Here is a 26,836-nt window from a genome sequence, read left to right as displayed (position 1 = left end):
AATTCTTTGTTGCAAAGTCTAAACATCAGCCACCAAGTCTAGTTTTAATTCCTTTTTCAGAAATATTCAGGGAGAGAACAGTTTCCTGCCACCGGCTGGCACACCACCTCACGTGTTTTCTGTCAGCACTACAACCTGAAAGCATGTCAATAATATTTGTTATGTTTGGGGAGTGAGCTTTTGGCTTTTTTTTTTTTTTTTTTCCAGATGACATTAGCTCTAGGTATCTTTTTGGAGTTTTTAGTAGGTTTAAGCAAGATAGGTAAATTAAGGTAATCTATTACTCAGTTCCTTCTTCCTTTCATTCACTGGAGTGACTGTCACATGTTGGTGCTCTCGGGGATCACCGCCTAACACAGGTGTGAGAGGCCATTAGCTGCCAATTCTCATCTACTTAGCATATAGTTACTGTTCCAAGCAGTTTTCCAGTATTTGTCACATTGAACCTGAGTCACCAGTGGTGACCATCTTAAGCAATACTTCCACTTCAAGAGAATGAAGATAGAATTTCAAGAGTAAAAGACTGATGATAGTACCCTCTCCAGCCTCCTGAAGTGATTTTTTGCTTCCTCTGGACTCAGATTTTAAAGCATCTGCGCTATTCATTAACTTGGCGATAAACCTCCTTTGTTCTTAAAAAGCCATTTCAGTGTTTATATAAATCAAATCACTGACTACATTCTCTCCCCTAGACTATATGCTCTACAAGAGGAAGGATTTTGTTTGGTTCACTGATGTTTCCCTAGCATCCAGAACAGTACCTGGCACATAAAAGGTGCTTAATACATATTTCTTTGAAGGCAGAAATCTTATGTTTTGCATCTCCACGGTAAATGCCAACTTTCTGATTAAATTAAGGAAAGAATCTTCGTTCAGTGACACAATTTTCTAAGATTTTCTTAGAAGCAAAGTGCGGCCTATCCCTTGCCTAAATAATATTCAAGGTTCTTTCCAGCTCTAACTATGAATCTAGTAGTTTTCAAAGAATTAGAATTCAGTATAAGAAAACATATATACTACTAAAACTAGAGTGAAAATAATTGGGTAAATTAAATCTTTGATTTAGAAAGCAGGGCATTGATTTTTCTAAGCCTTCAGATCATTATAGAGACCAAATTTGAGAAATTATATTGATTGCAAACTTTATTCTCTAAGTTCCTTTCTTGGGAAAAAACAAAAAATCATGGCATCGAGTTGTTAACTGGGAATGCCTCTATAATGTGCATAAAAAATATGTGGTTAATGTTACTGTATAAGCAAAAAGGCAAAAAAAAAGTTTATGTACAACTTTTATATTCTGGACTATACCAATAGTAGTATGATCCTAATGAGAGCGATATCTGCCTTGAAATCCATCTCAAATGTGCAGTTATACGAATTTAAAGCCAATAAAAATAAAAGCAATGAAAAAGAATAAAAAATAGAACCAGAGGGAAAGATCCATCTAAATCTGGGGCATATTTTGAATAATATACAACATTTTTGGAAATAAAGGAAAAAAAGAGAGAGGAAAAATTTTAGAAAGTCACTCCAGAAAAAGTCCATCTTATAAGACATATTTTAATTCTAGTCCTTTAGTACTTATTTATGTCAGACCACCTCTTAGTGGATGTTTGGTTTCCTGTGCCGAGCCTTAGAAAAATTATCTTGTGGTCAGAAAATAGCATATTCTCAAGACGGTTGACTGAAGAGACTGTTTTTTTGGCTTACTATTTTTTACAACAAATTTTACTTTAAAAAGAGAGTGAATTAATCAGATTTGAACTCTCACTGGTAGAACTGTAGTGGATATATACTGCCTGCCTAAAAAAGAAAATGAATCAGCTTGAAAAGGATTTTATATAGAAGCAATTGACATGAAGAATAGGGCCTGAAATGAAATGAAAGGCAGTTTTTGATAGAAAGAAAGAAAGAAAGAAAGAAAGAAAGAAAGAAAGAAAGGAAGGAAGGAAGGAAGGAAGGAAGGAAGGAAGGAAGGAAGGAGAGAGAGAGAAAGAAAGACCATTAAGAATATTTGGACGGGGGAGGGGAGATTTCATAAAACACAGTAGTTAGGAGAAGGCGTGTGCCCAAGTTAGACTACAGAGCAAAGTCTGAACAACATCAACAACAGAAGCATTCTTGGGGAAAACCAATGCCAGGAGCACTCTTATGGTTAATTTACTAAAATAAAAAGGTAAACAGATATTCATTTGTTGAGGCTTATGACATGATAGTACACTTGTGTAATATCAGACCCTCAAGAAAAAGAAACCTTCAAAAAATTTTTCAAAAGGCAAATTATGGAAAAAAAGAAACCTGTAAACATTAAAACGTTTTAGCTTAGGTGAGGTAGATGAAAATAGAAAAAGAAGTAGGAATATGGTAAGATGTTATTGCTTTCAATCATTAATATTAGCAAGTGAAAAAACTGTTAGGATCATCTATCTTTTAAGACGAATGGGAAAATGGTCCTAAAAATGTACAAAAAATGAATTTCAGCGTTTAAGGAATTCCAATTAAATGTGTAAAGCCCCCTTCTCCCACCAAAAATGTCCATCTAAATAAATATTTAAGTATTCAAATAACATTAGATAATATTTAAATATCTGACACATTATCACGCTCTCATCCTCACATTTGCAATATTCATAGATCTCAAGTTTGAAGAATAAAATATATATTGTTTTTAAAAGGTGCTTCTGAGGCCAAAAAGCAAAAAAAAAAAAAAAAAAAAAAAAAAAAAAGCATTCTTTGCCTACTTAAGGGCTCACGGGAAGACAGATGCAATATTCGGTATCTACACCAAAACAAACGTAGGCAAAGTTCTCCATCTCATTTTTATAGAAATGCCGTCTGTTTAAAGTATAAGGTGCTTTTTATCTCAGTGACAGGCTTGAGCTCCGCCAGGAATCAGAAAAACGTGCTCGGAGGGGAGGCCCGGTCCAGCTCCATCAGGTCCAGGAGCACAATAAATCATCCCCTCGCCCGCCCCACCAAAAAAAAAAAAAAAGCCCACCTTAAATAGCTCAGGTTGTCATAAAAATAGGCTGATGGTTACTTTACTCGGGCGATAACCTAATCCCCGGGCTTATTGTTGTGGAGCAGATGTCATTATGGGTGGGGCCGACGCGCAGAGCAGCTCCCACACTTCGGTACCACCCCCCGCGCACTTTCAATGGGATAGAAGGGGCTCCCAAAAGGTAAGCGGAAAGCTCTCCACGACCCGTTCCTGCTGGCAGTAAGGAAGCTGGGATGTGGTCGCGGTCCCGGCCAAGACCACGAGATTTAAAAAAAAAAAAAAAAAAAAAAAAAAAAAAAAAAAAAAAAATCATCCCCCCCCACCCTTCCCCCACGGTTAACTCCTACCCTGGAAGAGAGATCGTCCCTCTCTCTCTCCCCTCCCCTGCCGGCTCCTCCTCGGGACACTTGGCTGAGTCTTTCTTTCTCTGCTTCCCACGCGGAGGTGAGGCTGCACCGCTGCACGCAAGCCGGGGACGCCTGCTCTTCCTCTTCGCGCGGAGGGAACTCTGCGGGTAGGAGCCCCGGGTGGCAGGGAGGGAGCCGGCGGCGACGTGGGCAGGCAGAGGAGCTCGCCGGGGACGCGCCGGGCCGGGGCTGCCTACAGACACGCGGGCCCCCGAGGAGCCGGCCGACGAGGCCGAGGTGACGAGGGAAATCTCCGCGCTCCGGGCTCCGGGCTCCGGGCTCCGCGCTCCGGGCCCCGGGCCCCGGGCTGGGACCGCACGCTTCCGGCGGGCCACCGTCGCTCTCGGCCTAGCGCGGCCCGCGTCCCGCGCTCGGCCGGGGCGGCGGGGACTTAGGGTTAAACCGCGCCTCGCACTTGCCTGGGACCGGGTGACCAGTAACTGGTAATAGTCTTTGCTCGGCGCTGGGCCTTGTCCTACAATTTCGAACAGCGTCTCCGGCAGCCACGACGCCATCTTGGGACGCCACCGGCGTCGCTAAGACAACCAGGAAGGGGCGGGGCTTCGCTGGGGTCATGGGGCCAAAGCCCTAGTTTAAATCGAACCCCGCTTTTGAGCTAGCGGAGGGGGGCGGTTTGACTTGGGGTGATCGCCCCGACCTCCGAGAGGCCCAGGGAACTCTCGTCTGTGAAATTTCAAGCCTCAGGTCCCCGGTGACCCGAAAGGGAATTAGTTCCTGCTACCATGGAGGGGAGGGGGTGACCCCGGCGGAGGGATACCAAGCACGGCCCCACATTCCCCTTCCTGGTCCCTCGAAGGGATCGGGAGGAGATCTCGGGCCGCTGGGAGAGTCGCTCCGGGCGGTGGGGGAGGGAGGGGCGATGTGATGGGCCGCGAGTAGGCAGCGGGGCCTTTCCCGCGGACGAGCCCGGCAGCCCGAGCCGGCGGGCAAAGTAGTTCCCGGAGGGTGTTGGAACGGGCGGGGAGGGAGGCGGCGCGGGCGGAGGCGCACGCCGGCCGCGGTGCTGCGGCTCAGCTGATAATTGAAGGGACCCGAGGAGCCGCCGCCGCCGCCGCCGCCGCCGCCGGGGGGGGGGGGGGGGAGCGAGTGGAAGTTGCTGCCGCGCCACCGAGTCCGGACCGGAGACTTTGGGGCCCAACTAGGTAATTGGGGCGCAGTTCCGAGCGGCCGGGCCAGGCTTGGGGGAGGGGGTTGTGCCGAGGGGTTGGGAGGGGGCAGCGGGGGGGGGGGGGGGTGGGGAGGAGCTGGGAGAGAAAGTCCCAGGAAGCCCGGTTGTGTCATCGCGGCGATTCGGCCCCGGCTCGGCCTGCTCCCGGCGGCGGCGGCGGCGGCGGTGGCGGGGCCGCGGAAGGACCGGGCCGGGGGTTGACGGGCGAGGCGCTCGAGGGAGGCTGGGGCCGGGCGGGCGCAAGGCGGGGGGGCTTCTCTGGGTTCCCCCCTCCGGCCCCCGGCGATGAGGAGGGCCCTTCGCGGAACCGGGGTAAGGCGTGCGGGTGTTGGGGAGCCCGGTGGGGGCCGGCGGGGGGGGCGGAAGTGGGCTTTGGGGCTCGGAGGGCGTCTAGGAAGCGAGAAAGTGGGGGGCCGGAAGTGCAGGTGGGGGGTGTGAAGACGGCGAGGGTTCCCCGGAAATGGGATGGGGGGCCCGGAAGCCGGGAGAGGGGAGGCTCCGGGGCCCGGGGGGGCGGGGGGACGACGGACGGCCCGGAAATGGAAACTAGGGAGCAGCTCGAGTGACAACAGTTGTGGGAAGCGAGGGTCAGAGGAGGGAGAGGCCGGAGTGACTTTAGACCGCAGTAAGGGGTTTCCTGCGGGGGTGGGGGGGCGCGGGGGGGCGGGCGAGGCCGGAGACGGGGTCCGCGCCGGGCCGTGTGGGTAGAGCCGTGGGAAGTTGAGGCTGAGCGGGGATGACGGGGGGGCGGGCGTGCAGGAGGGTCTGGCGAAGAGGCCGGGAAACTTGGCGGAGAAGCGCAGAGGAGCGGGGACGTCGGGGGGTGGGGGGTCCGGGCCCCGCGAGGGAGGCGCCCCGATTGTCACTCCAATCGTCTCCGCATTCAGAGCGAGTCAGGCGATTAATTTATTTATATGTGGATTACATAAAACCCATTATACCGTTTGTCCCTCCGGCTCCCCCTCCCCTCCCCTCCGCTCCCCTCCCCTCCATCCTCCCCCCTCCCCCCCCCCCCCCCCCCCCGGGAGAGAGTGGGTTTTCTAGTTCAGAAGCAAGTTGGAGGGGAGTTCAGATAACGAAGGTCGGGAAATTCCCAAATCCTGCCCTTCGTGGCGCTTCTAGATTTCCATTCCTACAGGGGGAGAGATTAATAAAGATTTAAGAAAAAAAAAAAAAAAAAGAACACACACACACAAATGAAACGAGCCCCATGCAAAGCGGGAGGAAGTCACCTATTTGAAGTGCCGGTGTTGGGGGGGGGCGGGACGGACGGCGGGGAATTGGCTCCCCTGGTGAGGTCGGGAGAGCGCGGAAGGGGCTGCTGCTAAACCCTTAAGACAGGTTGGTTGGATTTTGATAAGGCTTCGTTTTCAGCATCGTGCCCGGCGAGGGTGTGTGTGTGTGTGGGGGGGGGGGGGGAGTTTTAATTGCTTCGTGAGTTCATTGAAGGAGGGACCGTGTCAGCGGGCGCGGGGCGCGGGGCGCGGGGGTCGGCGCCCTGGGGCGGGGGGTGCGTCCCGGGTGGGCGTCGCCGCGCTCGGGGCCCGCCGTCCTCGGATCTCGCCCGGGCTGCCGAATCACCCGATCCCCGGGCTTCCCTCCGTTCTGTAGGCCCCGGAGTGCTGTGTTCAACTTGATTCCTTCCTCTCTCCAGTCTCTCTCTCTCTCTCTCTCTCTCTCTCTCTCTCTCTGTGGATATGTTCTTGGCATTTCGGGTTTTTTTTTTTTTTTTTTTTTTTTCTTTAACGAGCACAGAAAGTTGAGGCTTGAGGATTCTCCTCCTTCAACACAACACAACACAAAACAAAAATAATAGGGGTAGAAAGTTGAAAGAGCTATTGAGTTGGGGCAAAAAAAAAAAAAAAAAAAAAAACACCCGACGCTCGGAACAAAGGTCCTGGTTGTTGGGGAAAAAGGCAAGAGGCCTATATAGGAGGCCTGTGTGTGTGTGTGTGTGTGTGTGTGTCGCGGTTACTCGGGGTGGGGGGAGTGGGGGGCAGTTCAGATTGAGGAATGAAAGGGCATTATCAGAGGTTTGGAGACCATCAGTTGCAGATGGGTTTATTGAGGTTCATCTTCATATTTACATTATGCAAAGAGATCAATACTGAAGGTAAATTTTGCAGCAAACAGAATTTCTTTTGAAACGACCCTGCTGCTTCCCTGTTCAGGCCCAGAAAGATTGAATTAGTGTGGTTTTTGTTTGTTTGTTTTTAACATCTTTATGTGATTGCTTGGGGAGTTTTTATTTCATTTATTTTACGCCGAAGAGGGCATTATTAACATGGAGTTTGTGGGCTTTGTCCACATCTGCCTTTCTACCAATGTGCCAATGTGCCAATATCCGTAAGGATTTAAGAATTGCCATGTAATTGACACCAGAATGTTCTTAACATTTATCATTGTTCCTATTCAATTCCCAGTTTTTAAGGAGTTTGAGTGATTTTGTAAGTCCGCTGAGCTGACGGTTACTGTTTAGTTTGTGCCAGTGAACAGGCTTTTTGTTTTAGTTTTTCATTTACTTTCTGAAAGTTTTGGAATACTTTGGCAGTTAAGAGTTCCAGAAGCTGCGAAACTAATTATTTAAAAAATGAAGGGGTTGCTAAGCCAGTGTAAAATCAGTGTTTTTACGTAGCAGAGTAAATTTGAAGTAATACTTACTTTTCTAACTTTTAAGATTACTGGATTTATGTTATCTAGATAAGATTTTATGATCCTATTTTAAGCACATCATCCCAGCAAGAGACAAACAATGGCTTGGGAATTCACACACTGCCAGTTGGTAGCTGTGTGACCTTGAGCTATTCAGTTTAGCACATCTGGTCTCCAGTAATTTTATCTGTAAAATGGGGATGGGTAATCACTGTTTTTCCTCACTGGGTGATTTTGAGACCCAGTGGATATAATGGCCGATTTTGAGACCCAGTGGATATAATGGCCATGAAAAACACCAAACTGCTAAATAAGTGTAATAGCATTAGTTTTAGAAAATTATATTAGCTGTTTGGCGGTTATTAAAAGCAAATAGAGCTTCTCAACCAGTGGTGGCCTTGGGGTGGGGCGGGACCTTGACGTAAGGTAGGTTGCAGATGCGAAGTTACAGCAATCTATATTTTGAAGCTGCTACTAAACTGGTAATGGAACTTGAGTCCAATTTCTGTAATTTTTTTTTTTTTTTTGCATCAACATGGTAGGTAACTTATTCACCATACCTTCTACTGAATAAATTTGTAAGTCATGTTTAGAGAAATTTCTTTACATTTTTTAATTAATAACATATACCTGTTCTGGTCTGTGGCTGTTTTGATACTGACTTTCTAATGTCAGAGACTACAGTTAAGGGAAAATACTGCCAAAATTGATCTGTTTTCTTTACAGGATTAAGGAGATTTAAAAAAATTTTTTTTTTAGTTCTTTTAAGTGGGTGGGTGAGGATCTTTCTAAGCAAATATGACACCAGGTGCCCCTTTATTTTTCCATTTGCTGAAGTAATTTGATGGACTCAAGTTGAAAAAGCGACCTGTTTGTTGCTTTTCCTCTTCACACAAGTTCTTGCTACTACCAGCCTGACATGCACTTTTCTTTTATTTAAACCATTTCAGGTTCAGTTCAACCCACCCCTTCATATCACTTCCTTAAAAACTTCTACTTCATGATATTTCCTTTTTGTTTCTTGGTTATCTAAATAAGCTCCATTTTGGGATTATAGTGCTAAATTTGTTGACATGTGTTGCTTTTGTTTTTTTTTTTTTTTTTTTTTTACATGTGTTGCTTTTGTTTCCCCAACTGGATTATAGGCTTCCTGAAGTCAAGGATTATCTTGTATCACTGTGTTTTGCATGAAGGTGCACTCATATGCCTGATTGAAAATAATGCCCATTTTCCTTCCCACTCCAAACCAGTAATGTTAGCCTAGTCCTGCTGACTGCGCAACCAGTCTTCCTGCTTGGAAAGTTTCTTAGCCTCAACAGATTCTTCAGGATGCTATTTGGTTTTGTGATCACAGCCTCTTCATGTCTTCCTGATTACTGTGCCATCGAGTGCCTGGAAGGGGTATAAGAGTAAGAAAGAATTTGATGGATATTACATGATAAATGTATCTGTAGATTGTTATATAATTCTGGTGCTGGTAGTTCTTAACATGTAATGTTAGATTTACATTTTTTTTGTGTGTGTGTGTGTTTTTTTTTTTTTTTTTTTTTTAAAGATTTTATTCATGAGAAACAAGCACAGACACAGGCAGAGGGAGAAGCAGTCCCATCGATAGTGGGACTCCATTCCAGGTCTCCAGGATCAGGCCCTGGAGGCTCTAAACCGCTGAGCCACCCGGGCTGCCACATTTGTGTATTTTCTTTTAGTGCTTCTGTGTAGTTCAAACAGCTGTGATACAGATTTCTTGAAGGCTTAAACCTAGCAGTTGTTGTATAATCGCTACCTGGTCTGCTAGGTTACCGTGACACACAGTGGGTGCTCACTGTTATTTATAGTAAATAGGTAAGTATAGTGATGCTGAAGCAGTTTCTTTTTTTTTTTTTTTAAAGTAAAATTTAATTTGGCCAGTGTACAGGATTTTTAACAATGCAGTTCTTTAAATCTGATACCCTAACTTAGTGATTTTTAGGTTATGAGCAAAAGAAGTTGTTTCCTAGGCAGAGATGATGTCAGCTTCACAGTTCTTCTCTGAGGTTTTTTAGATTTGGGTTAGGATTCTTACAGTTTCATTCAACTGGCTTGACCAGAAGAAGGAACTTTTCCATTATTCAGACCTATCTGTTTTGTCTTGAGGCTGCAGAGCTGTTGGCAATAGTCTGTTTGATTTTTTAAAAGTCATTTTAGTGGTCTAGAGTGAAAAACTGCTTGCCACTCTGTCCTTTGATTATAGAACAGTGTTCGTTGCTCAAGTGAACGTCTGATTTGAAGGTAGAAGACTTGGGTTGCAGTCTTGACTGCCTTTTCTTCTGTCTTTGTGACTTTGGGTGAATAGTTTAACCTTTATGAGTTTCAAGTGCCTAATCTGAAGGGTGATTATTGCCACCTAACCTAGATTTAATTGTCATTTGTATGCTAGATACTTTATTTGGGAGAGTAGTCTACAAAGCTAGATGGAAACACAGGGCCCTTCCTCACTGATTCATTGCAGCATTGACTATTGCCTCATTTGTTAACCCCCTTCTACCTAGAACATACTTCTGTTATATATGTAAACATGAATGTCTTTGGGGCTGTGATAGTGTTTCTTAGTCTATTATGAATTCCTTGAAGTCAGTCTTCCCTTTTTTTTTTTTTTATTTTTTTATTCCTCTAGCACAGTGTCTGGCCTATGTTAAGGAATCTTTGGATGCTTACAGAAAGAAACAGTCTTGTGAGAATAAAATAACTGCTGTAAGTGACAATACTTTGTAATGGTTTAATGTCTTTTTTTTTTTTTTTAAGATTTTATTTATTTATTCATGAGAGAGACACACAGAGGGGCAGAGACACAGGCAGAGGGAGAAGCCGACTCCATGCAGGGAGCCCGACGTAGGACTGGATCCCAGGACTCCAGGATCACGCCCTGTGCTGAAGGCAGCGCTAAACCGCTGAGCCACCCAGGGATCCCCTTATGTCTTGTTTTGACAAACATTTTGAATCATAGTTGATGCTAAAAAAGATTTTGGGAGTTTCTTTTTAATCTGTTGGATATATGTTTTAGAGACTACAAGTTACTTTAAGTCCTGTATTAAAAAAATGACAAGCCATTTCATATTCTTAAATCATCCCTTATTTACACGTAATAGTTGATCATTTAAATTCTACACTGAGGCTTTAAAATATATTGTGATACAATGGGTTTTATACATCATTTTTGTTTCTTTTTTAAAAAGGATCTATTTCTCTAAGTATGTTATTGCCCATATGTGGATCTTGAAGGTTATTTATAAGCTGACGTGTCTATCAGCAAGTTTTCAAGTCTTGAAGTTAGAACATTTCAATGTGTATTTTAATCAACTTGCTGGCTGTCATAACCAGTGAGTTCTACACTGACTTCAAAACTACTCATTCCACGCATGGGCAACATTCTGAATAAATAGATGTACCTTGTGCTATATCTTCTTAAGGTCAAGTTAACTCAGTCTGAAGTCCTCATACTGGTAAACGTATGTGATGCCCTGGAAACCTAAAATGAGTTTTTACAGATAGCCCTTCTGAAATTCACTGTTGAGTTGTAATTTAAGCTGCTTTGTGTCCTTAGAGAGTAGGTTCATGGTGATCATATGGAGGGCCTCTCCTGCCCCGCCCCCTTTTCTTAATCTCCCTGCAAACCCAGTGCTTGTAGCTGCTTTGTAAATAGTAAATATATGAACATGCTGTAACTTCTGCTGTGGCTCTAGTATTTTGTAATTGTGTCTGTTTTGCACCCTTGGCTGCATGTAGTCAGATTGAACTGCTTGTTCCTCTTTGAACACACTCCAGGAACTTGAGCATTCTTGGTCGACTTTGATTGTTTAGTCTACCTGGATCAACACCCTTCCATCCTCTTCTGTCTCTTGTAGCTACATACGCACATTTCACTTCTTCCAGTACCTTCTGTTTCACTCTTTACTTCTCCCTAACAGTTTATTAGTTTGAGTTACTGCTTTCACCATCTGCCTTATATAATTAGTCCCTTACTTCTTCTTAACTAGATCTTTGGCTTCTTGCAATAAAGTTCTCATTCTTCCATCACCACAGTGACTGGCACAAAGCTCCTGACCTGCATTGTACGTGGCATCGATAGGGTTCGTTTTGGTGACACATTGAGGAACTATATTGTGAAATAACAGCACCATTTGCCATAGTTTCTGTCAGCTTGCTTTTTCGTTTCTCAGGGTTTGGTAGCTGAGTGTAGGATGCTCAAATATAAATTTTTCCGAATTAGGTTCATGAAAATTTGCATTTAAGGGATTGTTAAGACAGTAGACTATTTCACTAACTTTGTTACCTTAGGCTTAGCATTTCGGAGTTATGTTTACTAGCAGGTAAAAACGTATTTATCAATACATATTTATCTAGTGCTTACTGCATGCCAGGTCTCTGCTGGGAGGAATACAGAAGAGTCTTGTCCTGAGATCTGTGCTTTCATTTAGTTGAAAATCATTTACCATGTCGAACTTCTTTGGTAACTATATATAGTATAGCGTTTAGTATAGACAAGTGTCCTGTAGATATCCTAAATGCAGGTTTTCTGCATTTAGAAAACCTGATACAAAGATCTAAATTAAGAAACCGATGAATTAGGGTATGAAATTTGGCTTTGCTGAATAAATTGTTGGAAGTTGAAATAGTTGTGGAACTATTTCCTCAGCAGCTAATGCATGTGCATTCCTGGTTCCATGGCCTCTTGAAAAATGCTGAGGAGAAATAGATTTATACAATGAGATCTCTTATGTTGCAGAGATGTAGTACTTTATTGTAGATGAGTTCAAACTATGACAGTAAAACACAATATTTACCATTGTGCATATTGTCCTTAAAAAATTGAGTTTTACACAGTGGGTTCCCAGATTCAGTCCTAGGTTGAACTTGACGAGGTTGAAGAAGGCTTCCTGGAGAGACCAGGGACTTGAACTGGCCTCGATTGTTTGGGTGGGTAGAGAAGAATGGGGAGCTTAAAAAGATGTAATTGAAGTGAGAGTCTACTAGTCAGATAAATGGCCCTTTGGAGTAGAGGGTGCACATTTATGAAATAGGAAATCGGGCTGAGACAATTCTTATTTATTATTATTTTTTTTAAGATTTTATTTGGGAACCCTGGGTGGCGCAGTGGTTTAGCGCCTTCCTTTGGCCCAGGGCGTGATCCTGGAGACCCGGGATCGAATCCCACGTCGGGCTCCCGGTGCGTGGAGCCTGCTTCTCCCTCTGCCTGTGTCTCTGCCTCTCTCTCTCTCTCTCTCTCTGATGACTATCATAAATAAATAAAAATTAAAAAAAATAAAAAATAAAATAAAAAAAATTAAAAAAAAAGATTTTATTTATTTATTCATGAGAATACACAGAGAGGAGAGAGAGAGAGAGAGAGAGGCAGAGACACAGGCAGAGGGAGAAGCAGGCTCCATGCAGGGAGCCTGATGTGGGACTCGATCTTGGGTCTCCAGGATTATGCCCTGGGCTGTAGGCAGCGCTAAACTGCTGAGCCACTGGGGCTGCCCCTGAGACAATTCTTAAATGGGAGAAACTAAGAAATTGGATTTAACAAATTGGCATGTTGAATTTATTGTTGATCCTTGAAGGTGGTGGCAACATAAAAAAGTATAAAGAAATATTTAATTGGTAAACTATAAAGAAAAAGTGCTTTTAGATCATAAGATCTTAACTTTATATAAAATGGCTTCCCTTTCTAGGACTGTAGATTAAAATGGTTATTATGGGAAGTTTTGGGGGTGATAGAACCAGTGGAGGTAAAACTTCTTGTTTAGTTTCCATACATGGTAGTTAGAATACTTCTGTTAAATGAGTGGGGAGCTCTCTAAATAACTCCTGTTGCTTCTCTGTTCAGTCATAGAATTCTTCCCCTTTAATGGAAGCTGGCGATCATTTTGTATTAACAAATTCATCTATTGTTTATTCAGAGGTTCTTTTTTTCTTTTTTTTTTTTCTTTTTAAAGATTTTATTTATTCATGAGACAGAGAGGCAGAGACACAGGCAGAGGGAGACTCCAGCAGGCTCCATGCAGGGAGCTGGATGTGGGACTTGATCCTGGGTCTCCAGGATCACGCCCTGGGCTGAAGGCGGTGCTAAACCACTGAGCCACAAGGGAGAGGTTTTTTAAATTCAGAATACTGTTTGAAAATTAATACATGATTTTTTGTGAGTTCCTTAGTTAGTATATCAATCTTTTATGAGAGAAACTTCTGCTAAGCACTAAAAAAATATGTTTTAAGAAAAGCAAATTTTGGCTTAAGTATATACGTAAAAAAATTGAGAGAAAGAATGAGAGCATGAGTAGAGTGGGGAGGCTGAGCAGGGAGCCTCATGCGGGGCTCAGTCCCAGGACCCTGGGCCCTGGGATCCTGACCTGAGACACCCAGGTGCCCCTACGTACTTTTTTTTTTTTTTAAAGATTGGAGTTATTTTGAGAGAGCAAGTGCCCATGGGTGTGGACTCTCCAGTAGAGTCTGGAGCCTGAAGAGGGAGGAGCCCGATGGGGTTCCATCCCAGGATCCTGAGATCATGACCAGAGCAGAAGTCAGACGCTTAACCTACTGAGCCACCCAGGCACCCCAGTATTTACATACTTTTAAAAAAGTGCAACTTAATATTACGTGGGTTTTGTTTTTTGTTTTCCCAGAGAGAGAGAGCATGCGCACATGCACACATGCACACATGCATGCACACATATGGGAAGTGGGGGCAGGATGGTCAGAGGAAGAGGGAGAATGAGAATCTCAAGCATGCTCCACGCTCAGCATGGAGCCTGATACTGAGATCATGACCTGAGCCAAAATCAGGAGTTGGACGCTTAACTGATGGAGTCACCCTGGCACCCCAGTATTACCTGCTTGATCAAGTTAAATATCTTAGTAAAATACTTAGCCTAGCACTCTGGTTGATGTCACAGTAGACTGTTATCCCTGTTACTTTTATAAAAGTACATAAAACAGGATTTCAAAATTAGAAAATGTGGTTAGCTCGTGGCTGAAGGGAAACTAAAGTTACTGAGAATTATATTTCATTCAGGGATCTGGTAGCAATTACTAGTTTTCTTACAGCAGCTTTAGTTTCTAGAGTATTCTTGTAGACTTTGCTGACTGCAATTTGAATTCATTTTATTCTTTATGTGAAATAGTAGAAATGCTAGTAGTGTAAATTCATTATTTATACCTGTTAAGTCATGAAACTTAGGGGTTTGTGGACTTAGGAATAAAAACATTTGGAAGGTTGTATATTTTAGTACTACAAGAGACAAGAGTGTCTTTTAATGCAAGGCATTTGTGCACCTTCCTAGTTTTTCCTTTATTAAACCTATATTTCCATGTTTTGTTACTCACCTAGGGAAAGTGGCCTAGTCTCAAGAGGGAATTGGACTTGAAGCCAGCCCTTCCATCCCAGACCCACAAGCATTTCTGTCTTTCTCCCAGTAGATGGCAACAATTAGGTTGGTTTTTGAGAAGACTTCAGTAGTTCTTAGCTTTGTGATCAGACTAGTTTCCTAATTATTTCTTAGTTGTCATTAAGAACTTCAGTGTTAATTTACACATCTTGACCTCAAAATACTTTTCTTAGAAAAGTAGTGGGTCAGTTGCAGAGTTCATTCCTATTTTACTTTACTCTTAACCCCGTCTTTGGAAAAGTTTGCCCTTCCAGTTGCTGCTATGAGGTAAGACTTGGGGAATTTCAGCCTTTGGTGTGGCACTGTAAGATAATCTGCTCCTGCCTCTTTGAACCATCTAGTATTACTTTTCAGCTGCCTGCATATTAGGCCCTGCCATTTTTTTTCTCCAGGTATCTTCTCATTACACAACCTAAGTATTTTTCTTTCTTTTAAAGAATAGTTCGGGTGTTTTTTTTTGTTTTTTGTTTTTTGTTTTCTTTTTTAATATTTCATTCATGAAAGACAGAGAGAGAGAGAGAGAGAGAGAGAGAAAGGTGGAGACACAGGCAGAGGGAGAAGCAGGCTCTCTGCAGGGAGCCTGGCTCGATCCCGGGACTCTGGGACTCTGGGATCACGCCCTGGTCGGAAGGCAGACGCTCAGACGCTCAACCGCTGAGCCACAATCTAAGTATTCTGAAAGGAATTATGGAAGAGGTAATAAACCGTCATTTGGGGTCCTCGTTGTGGCACTGGCTTTATTTTATTTATTTTAAAGATTTTATTTATTTATGAGAGACCGAGAGAGGCAGAGACACACAGGCAGAGGGAGAAGCAGACTTCCCACGGGGAGCCCGATGCAGCTCTCGATCCCAGGATCCCGGGATCACGCCCTGAGCCACCCAGGTGCCCTGTGGCACTGATTTTAAATGATACTCAGCTTACAGTTCTTGAATCAGCTAAGGAATTGGGGAACTTAATGTTTGCTGGAAAAGCAGCGTTTTCTCTCTGTTGGATGGGCCTTCGACTTAACGCATTTACTTTCATCCAGCATTCATTAGTTCTTGTTGCTAAAAAAGAAAAATAAGAGGATTCATAATGCACAATTAACTTCTCAGAGTTTACTATATTTAGAGATGCTTAGAACCTTTTTTAAGATGTCTGCTCAGTTTATTTAAATTTTTAATGTGATCGTAAAGGATTTGGGAAGTTTGCATATTAAGAGTTTTAAAGTTAGCAATGGCTTAATCTGTAGTTCTTCTAAGGAACATATACCCAGAAACTTAGTAAAACAATGGTTCTAAGAAAACATTCTGCAATTTTGTCTGTTTTACAGCCCAGTATTAGAGTCATGTTCCAGTGGAAAGAATTAGACTGGTTTCAGCAACTGGGGCATTTATCTTTTAGAGGTATTGCATGAATTGCATTAGTAATACTCAAACTGAGAAAAATACTCATATAAGACATCTGTGCTCTTGGTGTATTTAGTCTGAAGTTAGCAGTGGACATAGAATTAATGTAAATGAATAATAAGCAATGGTATGTATTATAGACATTTTTGAATCCTTTTTTATTTTAATGTTATTTTTAAAAGTTTTATTTATCTGATAGAGCACAAGCAGGGGGAGTGGCAGGCATAGGGAGAGGGGGAATTAGACCCTTCCTCCCTGCTTAGCAGAGAGCCTGACTCAGGGCTCTATCCCAGGACTCCGAGATCAAGACCGGAGCCAAAGGCAGATGCTTAACTGATTGAGCCACCCTGGCCCCTCGAAAACTTTATTTCAAGTCCTAGGTCAAGATTTGGGATTAGGAGGGATGCCTGGGTGGCTCAGTGGTTGAACATCTGCCTTCAGCTCAGGGTATGATCCCGGAGTCTCACATCAGACTCCCTGTGGGAAAGCCAGCTTCTCCCTCTGCCTATGGCTCTGCCTCTCTGTGTCTCTCATGAATAAATAAATTCTTTAAAAAAAAAAAAAAAAGACTTGGGATTAGGAAGATATGTAACATGTGGTCCTTGGCATTGAGTTTATAGTCTCATTAGGGAGGGAGATAAAATTGGGAAGAAAAGTAACCATAAAAACTCTTAAACTGAACATCATTCAGATGTATTATCAGGTGACTAGCTGTTAGGAAGAGAATATGCTAAAAATATTACTCAAGATATTTCTCAGAATCGTGAGAAATACTTGATCACGTTTATTTATATTTCATTTTATTTTATTTTTTTAAAGATTTTATTTATGAGAGAGAGATCGAGGCAGAGACACTGGCAGAGGGAGAAGCAGGCTCCATGCAGGGAGCCTGACGTGGGACTCCAGGATCACGCCCTGGGTGGAAGGCAGGTGCCCAACCACGTTTAATTCCAAATTCAATTCCTTGCTATCTTTTTTTAAAGATTTTATTTATTTGTTTGATTGGGGGGGGGCAAGCACAAACAGGGGGAGTGGCAGAGGGAGAGGGAGAGAGAGAAGCAGGCCCCCCCATTGAGCAGGGAACCTGATGTGGGGCTTGATTCCAGAACCTTCGGATCATGACCTGAGCCAAAGGCAGATGCTTAACAACCGAACCACCCATATACCCCCTTAGTATCTTTATGATGTGGCTTTTGCTATAAATAATGTATAATATGTCCAACAGTGATGTAGAACAGTAGTGGTGAGGGAGATGAATGGGATAAGAATATAAAAGGCTTTATGAGTGATAGCAACAACAGCCAACCTCTATCGAATCCTTCCCTTGGTTCACTGTACATAGGTTAGTCCTCAGTGGGGGTGGGGGGGATGGATATGTAAGTGGGGAAATAGGAGAATTGGACATTCTAGACAAAAAGTATAATGAGGGTGGATAAGAGTCTGTGTCAGAAGAGTTATGCAGTGGCCAAAGAGAGTTAATTGTACTGAGTAAATACGTTCTAGATGCTGTTTCTTTTCTCTTTATTTTAGTGAGTTTTTTTGCTCCACAACTTTACGTAGGGAGAATGTTCCATATTCTTCCTATGCTTTAAGTATCTCTGGGTTATTCATAACCTGAACTAGAATGATAGGAAATATATAAATACAGTATAATGGTAAATAAAGTATGAGCTAATTAATATCTGCATGCATTTACATGAACATTTTTCTTAGTCGGCATTTTTATCATGAAACTTTAAGATTTTATTTGATAGAGAGCTCTTGGACGCGTGCACAAAAGCAGGGGAAGGGGTAGAGACAGAGGGAGAAGCAGACTCCTCGTTGAGCAGGGAGCCTGATGGGAGGCTGGATCCTAGGATTCTGGACCATGACCTGAGCTGAAGGCATGTGCTTAACTGCATGAGCTACCCAGGCACCCCTATCATGAAGCTTCAGTCAGTTTTCTTTTCTCAAGGGAGGAAAGAAAGAAACTGGAAGACAGAAAGGAAAGAAGGAAAGGAATATGAGGAAAGAAAGGAAAAACGGAAGGGGAAAGGGCGGAAAGGACAGGCAAGGGCAAGGCGGAAGGAAGGAAAGGAAAGGGGAAGGAAAGAAAGGAAATTCCTTCCCTTCCTTCCTTCCCTTCCCTTCCTTCCCTTCCCTTCCCTTCCCTTCCTTCCCTTCCCTTCCCTTCCCTTCCCTTCCCTTCCCTTCCCTTCCCTTCCCTTCCCTTCCTTCCCTTCCCTTCCCTTCCCTTCCCTTCCCTTCCCTTCCCTTCCCTTCCCTCTTCTTCCTCTCTCTTTTCTTCTCTTTTTTCTTTTCTTTTCTTTCAAGATTTTGTTTATTCATGAGAAAGACAGAGAGGCAGAGGCATAGTCAGAGGGAGAAGCAGGCTCCATGCAGGAGCATGATGCCCACATGACTTGATCCCAGAGTTCCGGAGCCAAAGGCAGACGCTCAACTGCTGAGCCTCCATGGTGTCCGTTTAGTCAGTTTTCAATAGATAATTTTGCTTTTCATGGCTGTACACATTTATATAGTTTGAAGGCAGTGCCCGAGAAAGAATATGGGCCTTGAAGCCAGAAACTGACTTAAACAAGATCCTCCCTATTCCAGCTGTGTGATCTTGGGTGAGTCATTTAAACTCTCTGAGGCTTAGTTTTCTTTTGTGTAAAAAAGGTTGCTGTAGAATCTTGCATAAGTAGTATATACTTGATAAATGGTAGCTGCTGCTGTTTTTATTTATGGTGATGAAGAGAAAAATGTATATTTGCATGGTTTAGAGGAAGGCTTAAACACTGCCTTACAGAGAGAGCGAAGAGAGTGCGCACAAATAGGGGGAGGGGCAGAGGGAGAGGGAGAAGCAGACTCCCCATTGAGCAGGGAGCCTGATGTGTGGCTGGATCCCAGGACCTTGGGATCATGACCTGAGTGAGCCAAAGGCAGACACTTAACCAAACCAACTGAGCCACCGAGGCTCCCTTATACACTGTCTTCCAGAACTGGGGTAAGGAAACTTCTATTATAAAATGCCAGCCAGCAGATACTTTTCGCTTTGTCAGTCATGTAGTCTCTTATAATTACGCAGCTGTTTTGGGCACAAAAGCAGCCATTGCCTTTGTTTTAATAAAACTTTATTTACAGAATGAAGCAGTAGTCCAGATTTGGCCCGTGTGCCATAGTTTGCCAGCCCCTGCTCCACATAGTTATTACTAGCTGCCTTTACTTGGTTTACAGGAATTTGAAACAACATCTGTGTGTCTTAAAGATACTCTGGTAATGTCTCAGTAACAAGGGAATTGGTGTTAGTGGCTAAGAGCAAAGACTGAGATTTAACTTAAGCTCTGGTTCTCATGATTAACTTTGTGACCTTGGGTCAGTCACTTTATATTTTGGATTCAGTTTTTGCATCTGTAAAATGGGAATGATAGTTATATCCACTTTAGGTTTGTTGTGAGGATTAAATTGGTTAATATGTAAAACTGTAAAACAATGCCTGGCATAAGTAAGTGCTTCATGTGTTATTGTTAATAACCATTCTTTTTTGAGAGGAAGCATTTTTCCTTTCCTTTGTTGATAGTCTATCTAAAAAGACAAGTTTGGGGGACACCTGGGTGCCTCAGTGGTTGAGCCACCTGCCTTTGGCTCAGAGTTGATGCCAGGGTCCTGGGATCAAGTCCCACATCAGGTTCCCCACAGGGAGCCTGCTTCTCCCCTTTCCCTATGTCTCTGTGTCTCTGCCTTTCTCATGAATAAATAAAATCTTAAAAAAAAAAAAAAGACCAAGTTCAAGAAGATAGATTTCTCTGATGTCCTCTTGGAATTCCTTGAGTGGTAGAGTTTTAGGGTTGAAGATCATTTGATAGAATGGGGGTGGGGCTTCATCAGCAGGATGAATTTGGGTTCCAGTTTCCTGGTTGTTTGACCTTGGGCAAGTTATTAAGGTGTAAAGTATAGAAAAATTGTACTTTACAGGATTCTTCGGAGTTTAGTGAGAGAGTGAAGTGCTTAACACAGTGTCTTTATTACAATTTTTTTTGATTAGGGTATTGGCTTCTAGAAGGAGTTTAATAGTAGCTTTTATTCTATATAAAAGAACCATATAATAGTTTTTTTTAAATGACTTATTTTCACAGTTGCTGTAAATGTATGAAATTAAGTCAACAGTGTAAATTTATTGTTTTTCAGTTGTCATAATTTAGGTGTTAGTAAATTTAATGGACAATTGAAATACACTTTAAAGATTGAAAGGAAAAATAATCCTGACCTGGACTAACATTAAGTGTTTTGAAAAGTTCTTTGGGGAAAAGTATCTATATTTGATCCAGGTTCAAAGATTCTATTCATTGGTAATTATAGTCTGTTTGACTACCACTAATAGTTTCAATAAAATGGTGTGATAGGTTTAGTGGGTTTGGTTTTGTTTTGTTTTGTTTTGTTTTTTTGATATAACTTCAGACTTACAAAAATGTTCTTGCAGTAAAGAATATCCCACATTCCCTTTATCCAGTTCTAAGATCAAGGGTTTCTTTTTTATCATTAGAGGATAAATCTGTTTTCTCTTTTAAAAGTTTTTAATAAAAGCTTTAAAAAATACACCTTTTAAAAAATATATGTAAAATCTGAAAAAAGGTCAGTGTTTTTTTTTTTTTTAATATGGCTCTTTACTAGTTATACACATGTTGGCTTCAGAGTATTGTGAATGGGTTTTGTTGCTGACTTGAGGCCACCATTAGTGAACATTATCATTGGCAGTTGGACACTCCTAAATGGCCCGCTTATTAAGGGACTTACTTGCTTCGTATAGAGAGTGATCCTTGCCCCTTCCTTCCTGGTTGGCGGTCTTATATGCTTAGGTACTCTGTAAACCCCCCACCCTACTTTCCTCAGCTTTTAATGTGGTAAGTTGCAAAGCTGCTTGCTAGAATTGGGCATTAAGGAGGGAAGTCCTGAGCGAAGCCTTGCATCATCACATGGTCCTAAGCAGGTGATTATTATGGTAGCTGAAAGATATTTTAAAAAGTATATTCTCTGCACTTTTCTCCTTAGTTGAGGGGATCAATAAGGTCTTTTAAAAAAGATACTTTAAACCTCCTGTTTCTGGAAATAGTAAAATAAGTGAGAGTCTTATTCTACAACAAGTGAGGGCCTGTTGTGTGCCTGGCAGACCTATTATACAAAACCTTTTGCCCTTAACATTCAATATACAGTCTCTTTTCCTAAATGCCCTCTCTTGCCTTTGCCTACCATTCCTTAGTGATGACTCCTACTATCTGAACTTATCTGCTTGAAGAGTCTTAGGTAAGTGGACTTAAACATTTAAAAAAAAAAAAAAAAAGAATCTGGGCAGCCCAGGTGGCTCAGCGGTTTAGCACCGCCTTCAGCCCAGGGAGTGATCCTGGAGACCTGGGATCAAGTCCCGCGTCAGGCTCCTTGCATGGAGCTTGCTTCTCCCTCTGCCTGTGTCTCTGCCCTGCACTCCCCCGTATCTCTCATGAATAAATAAATAAAATCTTTTTTAAAAAAATCTTGTTTTTAAAGGGTAGTTTTATTTATTTTAATTAAGATTATTTATTTGAGAGCAAGCACAAGCAGCAGTAGAGGAAGTGGCAGAGGAGAAGCAGGCTCTTGCTTATTAGCAGGGAGCCTGATAAGGGTTCTATCCCAGGATCCTGGGATCAAGACCCAAGCTGAAGGCAGATGCCCAACCGACTGAGCCACCCAGGTGCCCTAAAAGGTAGTTCTAGATTCATTAAAAAAAAAAAAAAAAAAAAAAAAAAAAAAAAAAAAAAAAAAAAAAAAAAAAAAATATTTAACAGAGATGGTTACTCAATACTCCCCACCATTTTTCCTTTTGTTAAGATCTTAGCATTAGTATATTTTTGACTCAGCTAATGAACCAGTACATTATTACTACCTATACATTATTTAAATTTCCTTATTTTTCACCTAGTGCCTTTCTGTTCCGGGATCTCTCCAGGGTGCTACATCATATTTAGTGAGCAACTTTTAATTTTTGAGGCATTTATTTCGGATTATAAAGTACAGGCTGAGTGATAGTTAAAATTTGAATAAAGCACATAAAGAGAAAATTAAGAACCCATCCATAATCTTTCTACCTGATAGAATGATGAGTAGAAACATTTTTGTGTTTTCTTCTAGTTTTTGTTTTAATAAAAATGAATACATATGTTTTTCTCCGTGCTTTTGTATGATGAACATTTCCCTATTTTGTTATTCTTTGCTTTATATTTACCATAATTTATTCAATCTTCCTAATTCTTTTATCAGATTTTTATTAAAAACTGTTGTTAATAATGTTTCAGGGAAAAGCTTTGTACCTAAAACCAAGTTTTAATTTATTTTAAGTTTTTTAGAGAGAGGGCATGTGCTGGCCATGGCCAGCTGGGTGGGAAGGGCAGAGAGGCAATCCTAAGCAGACACCACGCTCAGCATGGAGCTTTCTTAGGGCTCGATCTCATGACCCTGAGACCACAACCCAAGGCAAAAATCAAGAGTCTGACACCTCACTGGCTGAGCCACACAGGTGACCCGAAAGCCAAGTTTTAATATTTTTTTATTTTTAAAATTTATTTTTAGATTTTATTTATTCACGAAAGACACAGAGAGGGGGTAGAGACCTAGGCAGAGGGAGAAAAGCAGGCTCTCCATGGGGAACCCAGTGAGGGACTTGACCCCAGGACCCCAGGATCATGCCTTGAGCCAAAAGCAGACACTCAGCCACTGAGCCACCCACATGTCGTACCCTGAAAACCAAGTTTTTAAATGAGAGTTCTCTGTCTCTTTTCTTTGTATTAACTTGGAAAACATTCTTGTGTGTGTGTGTGTGTATGCGTGTGAGAGAGATGAGAGAGAGAAGTGTGTATGCTTACAACATTTGGTGAAAGAATTGGAATGCTACTTAAACTCCTGTCTGTTCTGGCTCTTGCCCACCTCTCTGACATTCTCCTTTCATCCTTTAGTAGCTCTCCCTGCTGCCTGGAATGCTCTTTTAGGTCTTAGATATCTGTCTCCTCATGCATGAGGTCTTGGCTTAGATGTTACCCCTCAAAAAGGGGTAATTTCTTGGCTACCCTATCCATAATAATTTTTCTGATAGGAACTTAGTTTTAAATATTATATTCATTTATAGGAGACAGAGTGAGGAGAGAGAGCGAGCATGCATGCATGCACACAAACAGAGGGAGGGGCAGAGCAAGAGGGAGAAGTTGCCCAATGCAAGGCTAGATCCCAGACCCTGGGATTGTGACCTGAACTCAAGGCAGATGCTTAACTGAGACACCCAGGCACTACTACTGACCGCAGCATTTTACTGACAAATAATAGGAATCTTGACTAACTGGACCTTAAACAGATCAGAATTTATTTTTCCTTATACAGTGTGGTTCAGGTACACAGTGGTTCCAGCAAGGATCACATTGTGTGTCTGCTCTGCCATTTTTAGTAAGTGGTTCTCCTAGATATCAGATAGCTCTGTTATGGCTTGAAGTCATTATGTCCATCACATTTGAAGCAGGAAGGAGGAAAAGATGGGGTCTTTCAAAAATTTTTTTTATTTTTTATTATTTTATTTTTAAAGTAAGCTCTATGCCCAGTGTGGAGCTTGAACTGATAACCTCAAGATCAAGAGTTGCATGCTCTACTGGCTGGGCCAGCCTGGTGCCCCATGGGGCCTTTTTTTAAATCCAGAAAGCAAGGTATTCCTGAAGGATGCTCAGCATAGCTCACCTACCTCTTATTTGGGAGAGCTAGGGCGTACTTATGGCAAAAATAAGTAAAAGAATAATGGTATTGTATGAAGATAGATTTAAACCACTGGCTTTTATTATGTTCTTTTGATCTGTAATCCATGATAAGAAGTGCCCTACTTTGCTTCACCGGTGTATGTGTAAAAATATGTATGTAACTGAAATAAATTTTGAACAGTATTTAATCATTAAACTTTTGAACAGCATTTAATCATTAAACTTAGAATAGTTTAATGATTAAATTTCATTTAAAACTTCTGGTTATATGACCTTTTATGTCTGAGAATTCTTAACTTTTTCTGTGGTGTGGACCCTGTCGCAGTCTTAAGCTGTGGACTCCTCAAGATAAGATTTTTAAATTCCTAAAATAATTGCATAAGACAAAATCCCCAATATATCAAGTGTTGAAATCTAGTTCTCAAGCTGTTAAATTAGTATGTTGTAATACAGTAATACATTTCTTTATTAGCATTTCGATAACATGATTTAGCAGCTGTTCAGAGTAGTGATGGGTGTAAATGATATTTAGAGGTATCTGCAACAATTGTAATGTGATAGGATAGTATCTGTGATTGCTCTTGGTGCAACGCCAAAGGTACTGCCAATAATGTGGTTTGTTGCCTCTTCTGGATAGAAGGAAATGTTAAATTTCAATTAGAAGTTAGTGAAATTATTATTATTTTTTTTCAATCCAAGTTCGTGACCTCCTATTGTGAACCCCTGGACTAAATTGATTTCAAGGCTCTTATCTTACAGTTTGAGGAAAAATCCTGGTGAAGGGATTTAGACTCTCTATAAGGCAGGATTCTTTTAGCAGGAATGAGTGTGGGATAGATGGAATTTGGGTAGGGAATGTTATCTTCTGTCTTTTCCTATCTGTAGTCTGCAGTCCCTACCTCCTTTATTCTCTCTACTGATTGCTTATTTTTCTAGTTATTGTTGTCTGCTTCCCCAGTGGAATGCAAGTTCCATAAGGGGAGAGCGTACCCCTTTCTCCAACAGTGCCTGAAACCTAGGAAGTAGGGTAATGAAATCTCTGAGTAGCTGAGTAAGACCCAACACGCCCATACATACCTCAATTAGTAAGTCTTGGCCTTAGTGTCCCCTCATTCTTCTCTTCCCTCAAAAAAACAAAACAAAACAAACAAACAAAAAAAACTCAGTGTGACCATTGTAAAGCTTAAATGTGAGGAAATGTTGGCAAAGGCAGTGCTCTGAAGTGCTCTATGTAGATGAGATGATTCTCCTGGTGGACCGGTGTAAAATGACTTGTGTTCATGTAGTTCCCTGTCTTGCATTTTTAAGATGTGTGGATATGTCTCAAATAGTAAACCAGGAGCAGAGATATTTTTTTCTTAATTTGTGTAAGAGGAATAAAAAGGAAATTAGTAAAGAATTATAGTCTAAGAACATTAACATAAACATCTTTGGAGTTTATAGTATGCTCCCCCAGCCTTCATTTTTTAATTTTTTGCTGTTGTTAACTTCAGGGCGATCTGTTTCCTTCAGCAGGCATTCTTTTCCTTTTTGAAGTGGGTTGCACCAAACCTGATTAATGAAAATGCTTGAGCCGGTTGCTATAGTTTTGGGGTTTTTTGTTGTTTTAACTTGGGTGATTACAGTTCATTTTCAAGTTTCCTTAAAGCAGTATTTTTCACTTAAAAGACGTCAGTGCGTTTTGCGCACAGTTGGACTGCAAATGTCTGTTGATTGAATACACTTTTACGAGACTGCATACCTATTTGAATATCTGCCCCTCAGTCTTTAGGTTTTGTTAAGGTTATGTTAGAAGGTAAAGTAGTTCTTCCTTTTCTATCACTGGACGCTCTGAGTCCTAGAAGAACTTCTTTTGGAACAGATAAGTGGTATCCTTGTTGGATTTAATTATTCTCGTTTTGTTTGCTTTAGAAAACGTTAATAAATGCTTAAATTGGCCCAGTATTAGGTATTGTGGAATATAGTTTTTCCTATGTAAATACTTCTGGTTTTCATTTTATTTTTTATATTTAATGGCAGTGTTGGTAAACAAGAAAAAGCTATTGTCTTTCTAAGCAGTGTAAGGACTGTGAAGTGGAAAAGTTATCATTACTTTATTAGAATGGAGAATAGGAAGATATGGAAGTAGTGAAAAATTCGGTTCTCAGTCATTTAGTAAATGCATTAAAAATATGTATTCCAATCAGTGTAGGAGTCTTCATTCTTAACAAATGATGATTACTTGTCTTTCAAACGTCAGTTGGTTTATAGTACCTTTCAATACCTGTTTGGAAGAGTCTGGCATGTTACGTTTTTGTTGACATACTTGAAGATCTAAAAGCAACAGCTTTAGAGTTTTCCTTTTTATGCAGTACTTTGGAAAGCAGGAAACACTTTCAAAGCAAAACAGAATTTTTTAAGCAGCTTTATCCAGATATAGAATTCCTATGCCATACAATTCACCCATTTAAAATCTACAGCGTTTTTAATATATTCGCAGAGTTGTGCAGCCATCACCATGGTCTAATTTCAGAACATTTCATCGCTCCAAAATAAACCCTGTACTCATTGGGTTCTATAACTTTTTTTATAAGTTTTCGAATTGAGAATTCAGATGTGATGTGCTGTCTTCTGTTAGTTAAAAATCATACCAATTAAAAAAAAACAACTAGCCTTGCCCATTTGGTAGTATGGGACTACAGATGAAAACTACGTGTTACTTGGATTTGTCCTCCAAGGAAGAAGGTTCATCCCTTTTGATAGTTTTTCTATTTGAAATTATTATTATTTTGAATGTAAACGTCCTGTTAACTAGAAACTGCTCATTTGTTGGCTCTAACAGTGTCACTTGGACAAGGCTGGATAGGAGACTGTTCTGGGAAGATGCCAAATTTACTTCAGAACCAAACTTGGAGTGCTGGTTCTACCCAGTAGGGAGCAATTACCAGTTCTTTTTGATATTTCAAGGTAGAAGTCCAGCTAATAGGTAAAAATGGAATTTCTGATTGGCTTATACAAGCTTCTATCTCTTTCCTTGTTATTTAGAAGTTTGTA

At 41.6% G+C, this 26,836-nt stretch overlaps 2 protein-coding genes across 11 annotated transcripts in view; one reads left to right on the top strand and one right to left on the bottom strand.

Moving 5' to 3' along the window:
* Positions 1-4,465, bottom strand: part of FBXO36 (F-box protein 36) — a 79,395-nt gene extending 74,930 nt beyond the window's left edge. The window contains exons 1-2 of one of the 4 annotated variants that reach the window (XM_038574086.1): positions 3,828-4,465; positions 3,349-3,509 (exon numbers count right to left, since the gene is read on the bottom strand). In XM_038574086.1, the coding sequence (XP_038430014.1) occupies positions 3,349-3,509; positions 3,828-3,984 (318 nt within the window). In that variant the 5' untranslated portion in view covers positions 3,985-4,465. The remainder of the gene's footprint in view (positions 1-3,348; positions 3,510-3,827) is intronic. The other 3 variants (XM_038574088.1, XM_038574087.1, XM_038574089.1) reach the window with 3 other exon arrangements.
* The window catches only part of TRIP12 (thyroid hormone receptor interactor 12), a 147,071-nt gene continuing 124,666 nt past the window's right edge, over positions 4,432-26,836 (top strand). For 3 of the 7 annotated variants that reach the window (XM_038574084.1, XM_038574080.1, XM_038574077.1), the window contains exon 1: positions 4,433-4,571. The gene's annotated coding sequence lies outside the window, so the exon portion shown is untranslated. Of the gene's footprint in view, positions 4,572-4,888; positions 4,910-5,116; positions 5,223-26,836 lie in introns of those variants that run through there. The other 4 variants (XM_038574078.1, XM_038574067.1, XM_038574069.1 and 1 more) reach the window with 3 other exon arrangements.

The sequence above is a fragment of the Canis lupus genome, chromosome 25 (genome assembly GCF_011100685.1).
Source record: "Canis lupus familiaris isolate Mischka breed German Shepherd chromosome 25, alternate assembly UU_Cfam_GSD_1.0, whole genome shotgun sequence".
NCBI lineage: Eukaryota > Metazoa > Chordata > Mammalia > Carnivora > Canidae > Canis > Canis lupus.
The sequence above is the reverse complement of the archived record's forward strand: the minus strand, read 5'-3'. Positions and strand labels throughout refer to the sequence as shown.